The 14375-nt window shown below is 40.4% G+C and overlaps 1 protein-coding gene across 6 annotated transcripts in view; it reads right to left on the reverse strand.

Annotated features, from left to right (window-relative positions):
- The window catches only part of ITSN1 (intersectin 1), a 219645-nt gene that overhangs the window by 106031 nt on the left and 99239 nt on the right, over positions 1-14375 (reverse strand). For all 6 annotated transcript variants that reach the window (XM_078076859.1, XM_078076839.1, XM_078076849.1 and 3 more), the window contains 5 exons: positions 12149-12286; positions 10437-10552; positions 3802-4064; positions 1448-1597; positions 882-1022 (listed from right to left, as the gene is read on the reverse strand). In XM_078076859.1, the coding sequence (XP_077932985.1) occupies positions 882-1022; positions 1448-1597; positions 3802-4064; positions 10437-10552; positions 12149-12286 (808 nt within the window). The remainder of the gene's footprint in view (positions 1-881; positions 1023-1447; positions 1598-3801; positions 4065-10436; positions 10553-12148; positions 12287-14375) is intronic.

Below are 14375 nucleotides of genomic sequence, written 5' to 3' on the forward strand. Positions count from 1 at the left end.
GCTATATCCACATCCCAAACACAGGGTACAACGTCACAATATTCACACTGCTGTCTCCCCATCCTCACCTTGCTCTGCCAGACAGCCACACCACTTAGCTGCTTCTCTTTCAAGTCTTTGCTCAGCTGGGACCTCACCACTTAATTTAAAATACTGTGCTCCATGGGATGCCTGGGGGGCTCAGTCGGTTGAGCGTCCGTAACTCTTGGTTTCACCTCAGGTCATAATCTCGGGGTCATGAGATCGAGCCCTGTGTCAGGAACCATGCTCAGTGGGGAGTCTGCCTGAGAGTCTTTCCCTCTGTCCCCACCCCTAAATGAATGAAGGAACAAATAAATGAATCTTAAAAAAAAAAATAAAAGCAAAAATACTGCCCTCGGGGCACTTGGCTGGCTTAGTCAGTGGAGTGTGCAACTCTCGATCTCAAGCCCTACACTGGGTGTCGAGATTACTTAAAAAAAACAAAACAAAACAAAAAAAACCTACCACCCTCCTTCTCCCCAGGACTCTTTTCCTATTCACTCTCCGGAGCACTTTTCATACTCTAATAGAGGGCGCACTTGACCTTTTTTGTTAAGTGTCTGTCTGCCCGCAAATAGAAGGTAAGCTCCATGAAGGCGGGGTTCTTGTATCTCCTGTTCACCGCTGGACCCTCAGTGCCTCCGAGAGCCCCTGGCTGGTACACAGCAATGCTCAGCAAACATGTGTTGAGTTTGTTTACTCGACAGCCTACTTTTCAGACTTTTGTCTACTTCATCTTCCCTTCCCAGCATCGAGTACATGGTAGATGCTGGGTGCTTGTAGGAATAAATGAGTGAAATGAATGAGAGGAAGAGCAGGGCTTGTAACCCTAAAAGCATTTAAGGGATGCATTTTCTCACCTGTAATTGTTGCTGTAGGTGGGTGATTTCAGCAATTCTCAACTCTCTGGATTTGTTTGTACTCTCAATTTCTTGCCTTTGTGTGGTCAATCGACACCTGATATCTTGAAGTTTTCCTTCTAGTTGATGCTTTTTATCATTCTTTAACAGGTGAAAAATAATTATTATTATTACCATTTTTAATGGTTCAGAGTTAGTAAACAGTTGACCCTTGACCAACATGAGTTAGAACTACACGGGTCCAGCTACACATGGATTTTTGTCAATAAGTAACAGTACACTACTGTAAATGTATGTTCGCTTCTTTATGACTTTATTCACATTTTCTTACTTCTAACTTTATGGTAAGAATACAGTATATAATACATATAACATATGAAATATGTGTCAATTCACTTTTTATGTTATCAGTAAGGCTTCTGGTCCACAGTAGGCTACTAGCAGTTAAGTTTTAGGGGAGTCAAAAGTTACACAAAGCATTCTGACTGCATAGGATCTGCGCCCGTAAGCCCCATTGTTGTTCAAGGTTCAACTGGAGTCCCAAAGCATAATCAAACTTGACTCACTAGAGCTTCTAATTCAAATTCCAGAGTCTTTTTCTTTGCTTTCAGTACAACTATGTCTTCTTGTTCTTTGTTTCTTTGATTGAGTAGTTCTTGTCTTCGATTCCGTTCCCATTCAAGCTGTCGTTGCCTTTCAAGTTCTCGCTTTGCAGCCTGGGGCATTTACAAACAGACAACTTATTAATTTTTTTATTCCTGACATGATACAATGTCTCTTAATAAATGTAACATCCAGGAAGTCTTTTGTTTTAGGGATAAAATGTTACACATTGCAAAAGCTTCTATTACAAAATAGCAAAACAAAATTTACACAAACATAGTATTCCTTCTATGGCAAAAAGAGAATATTTAGAAAAGCTATTATAGTTAGATAAGATGAGGACAGACAGGGTTCATTTCATCATTGGAATTCGATTGTTTATGCCTTTAAGAATGTTTGAAGTGATAAAAAGAAAACTGTTCTTCCTCATTTACTGACTTATAAGGAGCAAGAAAAATGTCTTTAATCTAGTCCACCAGAACCCCAGAACAAAAAAGCAAAAATAAAAAATACCCCCAAAATAAAAACTTTCTTCTATCAAATGAGAAATTACTCATCTCAAGTTTTAAAAGTTTATTGATCCCCCACTCCCCCAATCGTTCATTTTCTTTTTACCACAGAAGCTTCCATAATTTCTGTGGCAATGACCACTCTCTTTTAAGCTGACTCTGATGGCTGCTGGGAAAAGTACACGTCCAGAGCACCTGGCACTCTTTTTTCCTTTCTTTTTTTTTTTTAAAGATTTTTTTATTTTTGAGAGAGAGAGAGCATGAGCAGGGGGAGGGGCAGAGGGAGAAGCAGGCTCCCCGACTCGGGGCTTGATCCCAGGACCCCGAAATCATGACCTGAGCGGGAGGCAGATGCTTAACCAACTGAGCTACCCAGTGCCCCCACCTGGCACTCTTTATTGTAATTACTTCTTATGTACCTGTCCTCCAACTACCCTTTGGGCCTGAGGACAGTGAAGTACCTATCTACAACTACTCTATGGACTATGGATGCCTGGCACATGGTAAATGACTATTAAGTAATTCTGAATAAATACTCCGAAGTGTCTTCAAAAAATCAAAACAGAGCAAAACATTGAGAAAGGGAAAGTGGTCTATCTTTTGGCTGTCCATTCTGGGAATTAAAACCCTGTTAGTATCTGTGTGTGTCTCCCTGAATACGAAGGCTTACTCCTCTAAGTTTTCTGAAGCAACAACAGGAGATGAAACCAAAGTATTGTGTTTTTATAAAGAAAAATCTCTCATATGTAAAATATATTTCATTCACACAAAAGAATCATGGCACTGATTCTGCAGCAATATTCTAAAGTTGGAAATTCAGACGAAAGATTGGCTTAGTCCCTATGCAGGGATGGTACCAAATTTATGAGGTCTTCCCTCAAATATACTGAAGATTTTCTATACATATTTTTTTTAAAGTGGAAAAAAGGGGGCAGGGAACAATATAATTAGTACAATCCCGTTACAGGGGTTAAGAAAAAACTGCACTAAACCCCCAACATCTCCACCAGATAACCTTTAATATTTCTACATATATAGATAAATGTAGAGAAAAAAAGTCTGAAAAATTCTTTTTTTTTTAAATTTTATTATTATTTTTGTATTTGACAGAGATAGAGAGAGCAGGAACACAAGCAGGGGGAGTGCAAGAGGGAGAAGCAGGCTTCCCGCTGAGCAGGGAGCCCGATGCGGGGCTTGATCCCAGGACCCCAGGACCATGACCCGAGCCAAAGGCAGACGCTTAACGACTGGGCCACCCAGGCGCCCCTGAAAAACTCTTAACTAGTATCAGTGGTTTGGTACGAGACTGTATTCTCAAAAGCCTGACCCTGAATGTTCTTAGCAACATCATCCATAATAGTCAACAAAGTCGAAAACAACTCAAACGTCCATCAACTGATGAATGGATGACTATAATGTGGTCTGTCTGTGTCATGGAATATTCTTCAGTCATAAAAAGGAATGAAGTACTGATAACATGCTAAGTGGAAACGAGCCACAAAAGGTCACACGTCGTATGATTCCATTTCTATGAAATGTCCGCAAGAGGCAAACCGTAGAGACAGGAAGTCAGTCAGTGGCTGCTGAGGGCTGGGGAGTAACTGCTTTATGCGTAAGACATTTCTTCTTGGGGTGAGGACAATGCTCTGGAATTAGACAGTGGCGATGGTCGCACAACTCTGTGAATAAACTAAAACTAGCGAACTATAAAAAGAAAAAAGAGGACCGTGATGATCGATTACTCGAATACTTAGGGAAGAAGGGCGGCAAGAGCACACGCGCCCATCGTGGGCCCCACAGCGGCTTACCTCGCGCCTCTCGATTTCCTTCCTCCTCTCCTCCTCTCTCTGGCGTTCCAGTTCCCGCTGCTTTTCCAGCTGCTTCTCCAACTCCAGCTGCCGCTTGCGCTCCTGCTCGTGGCGCTCCCGCTCCTTCCGCTCCTGCTCGGCGCGCTCCAGCTGCGCCAGGCGCTCGTGCTCCTTCCGCTGCTGCTCCAACAGCGCTTGTCTCCGCTTCTCCAGCTCCAGACTGCCGCGCTCGAAATTCTCACGCTTCTTATCCTCAAATGTTACTTGAAAACGAGAAGCAGGAAGATGCTGGAAAGTCATGATTTGCAACATACTCTTTTCAAAGGAAAATGCAGGCACCTTGGAAAGGTGGAGTATAAACGCAAAGCAGAGCTCCCGAAGCTTCCGACCTGCCCGTGCCTCACGCAGAAGCGCCACGACACCAAAAAACTTTTATTTTTTTTTTTTGACACCAGAAAACGTTTAGAACAAATAATTGAGTAAAACTGCAGAATACAAAATCAATATACAGAAATTGGTTGCATTTCTATATACCAATAATGAAGGATCGGAAGGAGAAATTAAGAAAACAATCCCACATACGATGGCATCAAAGAATACAAATTAAAACCACAATGAGATACCACCTCACACCAGTCAGAATGGCTAAAATTAACAAGTCAAGAAACGACAAATGTTGGCGGGGATGCGGAGAAAGGGGAACCCTCTTACACTGTTGGTGGGAATGTAAGCTGGTGCAGCCACTCTGGAAAACAGTATGGAGGTTCCTCAAAAAGTTGAAAATAGAGCTACCATATGATCCAGCAATTGCACTACTGGGTATTTACCCCAAAGATACAAATGTAGTGATCCGAAGGGGCACGTGCACCCCCAATGTTTATTGCAGCAATGTCCACAATAGCCAAACTATGGAAAGAACCAAGATGTCCATGGGCAGATGAAAGGATAAGGAAGATGTGGTATATATATACAATGGAATATTATGCAGCCATCAGAAAAATGAAATATTGCCATTCGCAACGACGTGGATGGAACTAGAGGATATTATGCTAAGTGAAATAAGTCAATCAGAGAAAGACAATTATCATATGATCTAGCTGATATGTGGAATTTGAGAAACAAGGCAGAGGATCATAGGGAAAGGGAGGGAAAAATGAAACAGGACGAAATCAGAGAGGGAGACAAACCATAAGAGACTCTTAATCTCAGGAAACAAACTGAGGATTGCTGGAGTGGAGGAGAGTGGGAGGGATGGGGTGGCTGGGTGATGGGCATTGGGGAGGGTATGTGCTATGGTGAACGCTGCGAATTGTATAAGACTGATGAATCACAGATAATACATTATATGTTAGTAAATAAAATAAAAATCACAAATAATACATTATATGTTAATAAAAATAAATTAATTTAAAAAAAAAGAATACCTAGGAATAAATTTAACCAAGATGGGGAAAGACCTGTATACTGAAACCTCTAAGATGCTGGGGATGAAAGAAACTGAGACATAATTAAACGGAAAAGTATTCCATGATCAGAATCAGACTGGAAGAAATAATATCGTTAAAATGTCCACACTAACCAAAGCAAGCTATAAATTCAATGCAGTTCCTATCATTCCAATGGCATTTTTCACAGAACTAAAATAATTGTAAAATTTATATGGAACCACAAAAGACCACAAATAGCCAAAGCAGTCTTGAGAGAAAGAAGACCAAATCTAGAGCTATCATGCTCCCTGATTTCAAACTACACTGCAAAGCTATAGTAATCAAAACAGTATTATTGGCATAAAAACAGATACAGATCAATGGAACAGAATAGAGAGCCCAGAAACAAACCCATGCTTAAATGGTCAATTAATTTACAACAAATAAGGCAAGAATATACAATGGGGAAAGAAAAGTCTTTGCAATAAGTGGTGCTAGACACCTACCACATGCAAAAGAATGACCCTGGACCACTTTCTTCTCACACCAGGCACAAAAATTAGCTCAAAACAGATTAAAGACGTGAATGTTAGATCTAAAGCATAAAACTCCTAAAAGAAAACATACGCAGTAAACTCACTGACAGTGCTGATGGAACACTGCTTTTTGGAACGGACTCCAAAGGCAGTAACAATAAAAGTAAAAACAAACACATGGGATTATGTCAAACTATAAAGCTTCTTCACAGCAAAGGAAACCATCAACAAAATAAAAAGCCAACCTTCTGAACGGGAAAAGAAATTTGCAAATCATATATCTGATAACAGGCTAATATCCAAAATAAATTAAAAAAAAAAAACTCATACAACTCAACAAAAAACAATCTGATTTAAAAAAAACTGGGGGCACCCGGCTGGCTCAGAGGAGCATGCGATTCTTGATCTCGGGGTCATGAGTTCAAGCCCCACACTGGATGAGAGATTATGTAAATAAATTTTAAAAACAGATAAATAAATAAATGGGAAGAGGATCTGAATAGACATTTTTGCAGAGGCCACACAGATGGCCAATAGGCACAGGAAAACATGCTCATCACTCATCATCAGGCAAATGCAAATCAAAACCACAATGAGATGTCATCTCACACTTGTCAGAATGACTATTATCAAAAAGCCAAGAAATAACAAGTATTGGAGAGACTGGAGAAAAGGGAACCCTCCCAGTTAGGAATGTGAACTGGTGCAGCCCCTACAGAAAAACAGTATAGAAGTCCCTCAAAAAATTAAACAGACAAACAAAAACTGCCATATGACCCACCTACCACCTATTCTACTTCTGGGTATTTACCCGAAGAAAATAAACCCATTAATTCGAAAAGATCATTACAGCATTGTTTCCAATAGCCAAGACATGGAAACAACCTTAGTGTGAATCGATGGATGACTGGATAAAGAAAATGTGGTACATGCACACATGCATTATTACTCAGCCATAAAAAAGAAGGAAATCTTGCCATTTGCAACAACATGGATGGACCCTGAGGGTATTATGCTAAGTAAAATAAGTCAAACAGACAAAGCCATACAACATATGATTTCACTTACATATGGAATCTAAAAACCAAACTCAGATACGGAAACAGAATGGTGGTTATCAGAGGGAAAGGGAGTTTGAGGGTGGGCGGAGAGGGTGAAGGGGATCAACTGTATAATGACAGATGGTAAAACTACACTTAAGTGTAGTAATCACTGTGCAGTGTTCGCAATATTGAATTATGCTGTACACCTGAAACTATTACTATATACCAATTTTACCTCAGTTTTAAAAAATCCTAAATTATTTGCTAACATACTCTCCCCTCCCCCACTTATAATCTTCCTAAAACAACAGCTCTGCATCACCACCAACCTCCTTTCCCTCCCTATTACTCTATGCTTTTCCTTCTCCATCACCTTGATTGAGCAACTGACCCCCATCTCCCCTGCACCATGAATCTCCCCCACCCTACCTTTCTCCTCTTAGTTGGTAACTGTGCTGATGTGTCTTCTATTTAAACAAATAAGACAATTTCTGAAAGCAGAGGTAGGAAGGTGAGTATCCTGTGTTTCAAACTATGTCCTAATCAGTATGGAGATCACATTCAATAAACAATTTTTTCTACTCCATTTTTCAGTTTCCTTCTTTGAGAACACCAATTATGAATTTTAGCCTTATTTCTCAGGCCGATCATTTTTTCTCTAATCCTAGTTGCTAGCATTCTGTTTACAACCACTTAATTTTCCTTTTAAAAGAAAAAAAAAATCCCGGGGCTCTTGTGTGGCACGGTCGGTTGAGCATCTGACTCTTCATTTCGGCTCAGGTCATGATCTCAGGTTCGTGGGGTCAAGACCCATGTCGGGCTCCACACTCAGCCTGAGTCTCCTTGAGATTCTCTCTCTCCCTCTGCACCACCCCCACCCCAGCTCATGCATGCACCCGCTCACTCTCTTTCTCTTTCTCCTTCCCTCTCAAAATAAATAAATAAAATATTAAAAAAAAAAAATCCCAACCTCCACGTCCCTTATGTTTTCAGCGGTGTCCCTTCAATTTCGTGTTTGCCTCACATGCTTCTCCCTCAGAACCACCCTGGGCAAGAGAAGCTCGCATCACCTGCCTGTGTAGCACGCCATTCCCATTGTTCTCTATTACAAGAACTGTCACTTCATACTTTGTCTTGAGATCGGTAGCTGTGAGCATCCTTTCTTGGCTTCTCCCCACATTCCCCATTTGGCCTTCACTGCTTTAGAAAGACATTCCTCACACATTACAGTTATGGATTAGACATGAAACACGGCGAGTGTGTTTTGGTTTTCTTTTCCTTCTTGCTACTTTCGTGATTGCAGAAGGCAGCATCCGTTTCACTAGGTGACCTTAAAACTGAAAGTCCCCTCAAGCACAGAAAGGAATGAAGTAATGATACATGGTACAGTGTGGATGAGTCTCAAAAAGAGGAAGAGAGAACTACCTCTACTTCTCTCTTCCCATGTGTTCATATCAAGGAAAAGTGATATGAGGATATAAAAGAAGGCCACCATCTGCATGCCAGAAAGAGAGCCTCACCAGGAACCAAATTGGATGGCACCCTGATCTCAGACTTAATGGCCTCCAGAACGGTGAGAAATTCACCCTGCTATTCAAGCCACCCAGACTGCTGTATTTTATTATGGCAGCCCAAACTAAGCCACTGAACTGTGTATTTTTTAATGATCAATTTTCTGTTATGTGAATTTTACCTCAATTAAAAAATACCTGAAAGTCCCTACACATCTTAGTTCCAATATCTGGCCCTATTTCTGCTACATAGGAGGCAAATAATAAATGGCTACTGAAGGAAGGAATGAATGAACACAAATCTCTGATGATGTCACTTCCTGTTCAGAACTCTAAATGAATGTCTACCACCAAGAGGAAAAGAAAATTGCAAATTCAAAGGATTCCTGTCCTTATTTGCCTTTGAGACTTCATTCCCATTCATTCCCATTATTATCATCCTGAAATGTTATTCCTTTCCACTTGTAATGACCCTATTCAATCTTCAGTCTCAACACCACTGTGACTCCTCCAGAGATCCAGCCTTTCCAGCCTATGCCAACCAGCATAAGTAAGCTCTGCTGTGCATCTGTGATACTGTCTTTAGGGATTTATTGCACTTATATACTGCTTTGATGATTGTTTATATGGACGCCCTAAATCCTCAATCATATTATAACCTTCTAGAAGGTAGGGACCACATTTTTAATATTTAAATTATTCACTGTACTCAACACATAGCTTTGCATAAAGAACATTTTCTTTTTTGGTTTTTTTTTTAAGATTTTTTTTTTTTTTTGAGAGAGAGAGAGAGAGAGCAGTGGGAGGGGCAGAGGGAGAGAATCTCAAGCAGACTCCCTACTGAGTGCAGAGGCTGATGCGGGTCTCACTCCCACGACTCGTGAGATCATGACCCGAGCCAAAACCAAGAGTTGGATGCTCAACCGACTGAGCCACCCAGGCACCCCAAGAACATTTTCTTTCTTTCTTTTCTTTCTTTCTTTCTTTTTCTTTTTAAGATTTTATTTATTTATTTAAAATGGACAGAGAGGGGGCATAAGCAGGGGGGAGTGGCAGAGGGAGAGGGAGAAGCAGACTCTGCTAAGCAGGGAGCCCAATGCAGGGCTCGATCCCAGACTCCAGGATCATGACCTGAGCCGAAGGCAGATTCTTAACCAACTGGGCCAGGCGCCCCCAAGAACATTTTTAATAATAAGTTTATCAGTGAACAAAAACTAATTTAGTTTAAAGAGGAAACTGGAAGAGCTAGTGTCCTGAGCAGATCAGTTAACCACTGAGCACTTTAAATGCAGCTACATGACACGGACAAAGTATTTAATATAAAGAGACTCCATAATAAATTTCATTAGCTTCACAGTATCAATTATCATCTCATCATTAATAATCCATAGCCACCTTAGAATATTTTAATAGTGTGATGGGTTTATCATTGCAAATGAGGATTTTTAAAAATAGGTTCATATTAAATTTAAAATAGCTTTCTGTCATTAAGGAGTTTCCAATTCTCTTATAACAACATCAGAAAATAACAGTAGGGAATTTCACATTCTATTTCTACACTGCTGGTATTGAGCAAACACCATAAAGGTTTACCAATTTTGACTGTTTTATAAATAACATTTATGAAATTTTTGTATAGTGGTAAATAATCAGATTTCAATTTAAAAGTTAGAACAAGGGCGCATTAGCAAAGTACATAATGTTCTTATTTCTCTACATATATGCAAATCCAAAAGCATATTAAGAGTGTGTCCTTTCGGACTAAGGTCAGTTAAAGGAACACAGCAAGAATGCCAGAAGCTAAATTTAGTTTTACCTCCATCGTTGCCTGAGAGGTAGAACATCTCTAATATGATGTCAAATATAAAGACTGCCTTAAGAACCATGAGAGACAATGGACTCTGAAAAACAAACTGAGGGTTCTAGAGGGGAGGGGGGTGGGAGGATGGGTTAGTCTGGTGATGGGTATTGAGAAGGGCACGTTCTGCATGGAGCACTGGGTGTTATGCACAAACAATGAATCATGGAACACTATATCTAAAACTAATGATGTCATGTATGGGGATTAACATAACAATAAAAAAATTTATTAAAAAAAAAAAAAAAAGACTGCCTTACCAGGTAATTTCTTCTCTAGTTGTTGCTGTTCCTCTTCTAAAACCGGTTCCTCTGGTAACCTCTGATCGACTGCCGTTGAGCTGATGATAGATACACCGCTGCCGGATCGAACGCGTCTGCAATTGTGGGAAAAAAGATTCACTAAAGCTGTCTAGGTAGAACTGAGCAAATTATGGAAAAGAATTGTTAAAGAGTATGCCACATCATGGAGTACATTTCATTTATAGCGAGGAAAAGATAAAGATTTGGTCCTCTTTATTTACAAAGAGTTTTTTAAAAATGAGTATGTGAATATCATCAGACTCTAGAGTGCCCAGCTCGTTCAAATGTGTAGAGCCATCCCCCAAATCAGGGCAATTCCAAAGGACTGAATTAGTGAATCATCATCACCTGGTCTAGAACAGTGCCTGGGTCACAGTCAAGTGCTCACTGTTGTTACCACTACCCTTTTACAGAACATTAAATCCGCCAAGGGAAGATGAGCAGCTCAGCTGAATGGGAGCACCTCTTTTCCCTTTACACAGTCTTTCTATCCATTTTATCTTATAATAAACACATGAAATAGTACACATCACAGGCCCTAAAACAAATCATTTAGGTTACTGATTAGTTTCACCTTAAGCCGTTAACCTTGCTCTTTTAAAGCAATCTACCTTTTCGTCAATGCTTTTCTATCAGCTTCCAGTCTTGCATCTCTTATAGTGATCCATGCAGCTGTCAGACCGCAGAAACACTGCCCAGCTACGGTTTCTTCCAACAGCCACAGATTTCTCGGCTCGCTCCATGTACGCACTGACAGCCATGGCACCCTTTCTCTTACTTTTATGGGGATCTCTGCACACAAGCCACCCCCCCCACCCCAGTCTTTGAAGAATCAGGACAGAAATTCTTACTTTTCTTTCTTTTTCTGTTCTCTGTGCTTGTAAGATTTCATATTTGTCTTTTAAAGTTAAAGCCATGAGACGTCGTTGTCTGAGAGGGGAGGTGTGCGGTGTGTGAAGGCAGACCAGTCACTGCACATTCCTCCCAACTGGACCTTGGTCTACTCTCTTGACAACTCCACTGAAACTGTGTTTCAGACCAGGATAATTTTCTTTAATTAGCTTCCTGATTATAATTTCTACATTGCCCGTATTTTGTTACCTAACCAGTGTGTAGAATTCACAGGCAGAATCTCCCTGCCTTAGTTTCTATGCACAGGTTAATATGGTTTTACTTTGTTAAAATTTTTGGTGAACTTTGATGAGATAGATGGGTACAAAAATCGACAACCTTTTGATGTTTTACTAATAGACTCGAACTATTTTAAAGAACGGAACAGGCCCGGGGTGCCTGGGTGGCTCAGTCGTTAAGCTTCTGCCTTCGGCTAAGGTCATGATCCCAGAGTCCTGGGATCAAGCCCCGCATCGGGCTCCCTGCTGAGTGGGAAGCCTGCTTCTCCCTCTCCCACTCTCCCTGCTTGTGTTCTCTCTCTCGCTGTGTCTCTCTCTCTTTGTCAAATAAATGAATAAATAAATAAATCTTAAAAAAAACGAGAACAGAATAGGCCCAAGATTAACACAGGACCTAGATAAGAACACTTTCTTGAATTCATGGATGTTTCATTTACTTGACAGGAATAAAAGTGACTAAGAGAGACAAAGCCAACAAAACCCAGTTTGAAATTCACATAGCAAATCCACAATTTCTTGTAAGAGTCAAAGGTTCCTTACCTAAAGGAAGGTGGAATGTACTCTGGAGGCAGGATAGGTGGCAGCGGCTGGCCAGACATAGCGACATCAATTAGGTGCATAGCCAAGATAAATTCTTCTGCTGTGAGTTTTCCATCTTGATCAATGTCAGAAAGATTCCTATTCAACAAAAAGTTAACCATATTCTAGTTTCATGAAAATGCATGTGTGTTACTATTCACAAGTGATTGAAATGTTCTGTTTCCTTATTCTGACTCTAGGCCAGTTGAGTCTCTCTGTGCCTCGGTTTATAAAAATAGTACCTATTTCATAGTACTGCTGCAAAGATAAAATGAAACAATCCAAATCGTTGGGATGGTGTTCAACATTCAGCAAATGTTAACTATGATTGTAATTATACTCTTCTCAAGCCTTGCCAGCCCATTTAAAACGTATCATACTCACATTCTGTGTGTCTTTAAACACTATGCTCGGCAAACTATCGGGTCAGATAGTAAACATTTAAGCTTTACAAGACATGGTCTCTATCACACTGAATTCTGCCCTTTTGGCAAGAAAGCAGCCATAGATACATAAGTAAATGGGCATAAAACCTCATTTACAAACCCAGGTGCAGGCCAAGTTCTACTCATTTAGGTTAGCTTGCCAACTGCTGATCTAGACCTACAAGGGTGGATCTTTATGGCCTTCAGCCGGAGTCAAGATGTTTGCTGCTCCTTAGTCTCAAGATTCAGTGGCTACCATTCCTCATAATCAACTTGCCCTGGTAGTTAATGAGAATAAAAAGATTTTTCCAGCAAGTCTAAGAACGGGATTTTACTTAATCACTTCTGGACACCAAAAAAGGACGCAAGACAACAAAGACGTTCACCAGAATGCCAACAAGACAGATGCTACATTGGGAAACTGGCTTTGCTGATGCCATAAAATCAAGAAATTCCTCTTAAATCTGAAATTTCCTTGGGTGGCATAAACCAGTTTTTATTAAAGGTATAATGTCCATACAGTGACATTTGCCCTTTCTAGAGTACCGTTCTGCAAGTTTTGACAGATTCAGTTGCATAACTGAATTCAGTTGTGTATCACAATATATAGAAGAGTTCCATCACCACGCAAAATTCTCCTGCATTTCTTAGTCACCCCCTTGCCTTGCCCACAGACCCTGGCAATGATTTCTTTTCTGTCCCTTGAGCTTTGTATTTTCCAGATGCCAGAATCCTGCCTGTTCTTCCTCATCGTCTCCTCCTTCCCATCCCCCACTACAGCAACTCCCCGGCAAATTCAATTAGAAGGCAGGTGGGATTCTTTTCCCCCCATACTTGCCTAAATAATGGCTGTAAACACTTAATTAAAATATCTTTCTATTGTATAGAAAGGGAATATGATACCATTCTAGTAGGAGAAGACTTAAGTATTTTTTTCAAAGAAGGCAGGTTATAAATGAGATACTGAAGCATTTCAATATACTCTAGTGTCACGAGAACACCTAATAAACTACCAATCAACCTCCATAAATGTTAGATCTCAAGTTTACATTTCAGAAGGTCCTAGGATACTGGTACATACCCAGACTTAAGAGATCTGGATGTGTCATATTAACTGGTCTATTATGTTTATTACCTGGTCTATTATTATTATATTTCAAAGGAAGACCCTTTAATACAAAGCAGAATGAACCAGGATGGGTGAAGGAACTAGAACTAGAGTATGACCACTTATGAAGCAACCATATCAATGGGCCCTATGGCAAAATCATGAACCTCGATTCATGCAATTAAAGTAATCAAAAGCTATGAAAAATCCTTACAAAATAGGGGCACCTGGGTGGCTCAGTCAGTCAAACCTCTGACTCTTGATTTTGGCTCAGGTCATGATCTCAGCGTTGTGAGATCAAGCCCTGCGATGGGCTCCATGCTGGGTGTGGAGCCTGCTTAGGATTCCCCCTCTCCCTCTGTCCCTCCCTCACCCTCCCTTCCTCCCTAAAAGAAAAAAAAAAAAAATCACTGCAAAATAGACATTTATGTGCCTTCTGATGAAAGTACACTGCAGTATCTCCGATGTAGTCTTGCCGAAAAAAAAAAAAATCAAACTTGAATCTGATGAGTGGTTCTCATGAGTGGGATGATTTTGTACCCCAAGGGACATCTGTCAATACATGGAGACATCTTTGATTGTCAAAACGGGAGATGGGGGGTCATGTTACTGGCATCTAGTAGGTGGAGACCAAAGATGCTACTAAACAATCTAC

Source organism: Halichoerus grypus, chromosome 1 (genome assembly GCF_964656455.1).
Source record: "Halichoerus grypus chromosome 1, mHalGry1.hap1.1, whole genome shotgun sequence".
Lineage (NCBI taxonomy): Eukaryota > Metazoa > Chordata > Mammalia > Carnivora > Phocidae > Halichoerus > Halichoerus grypus.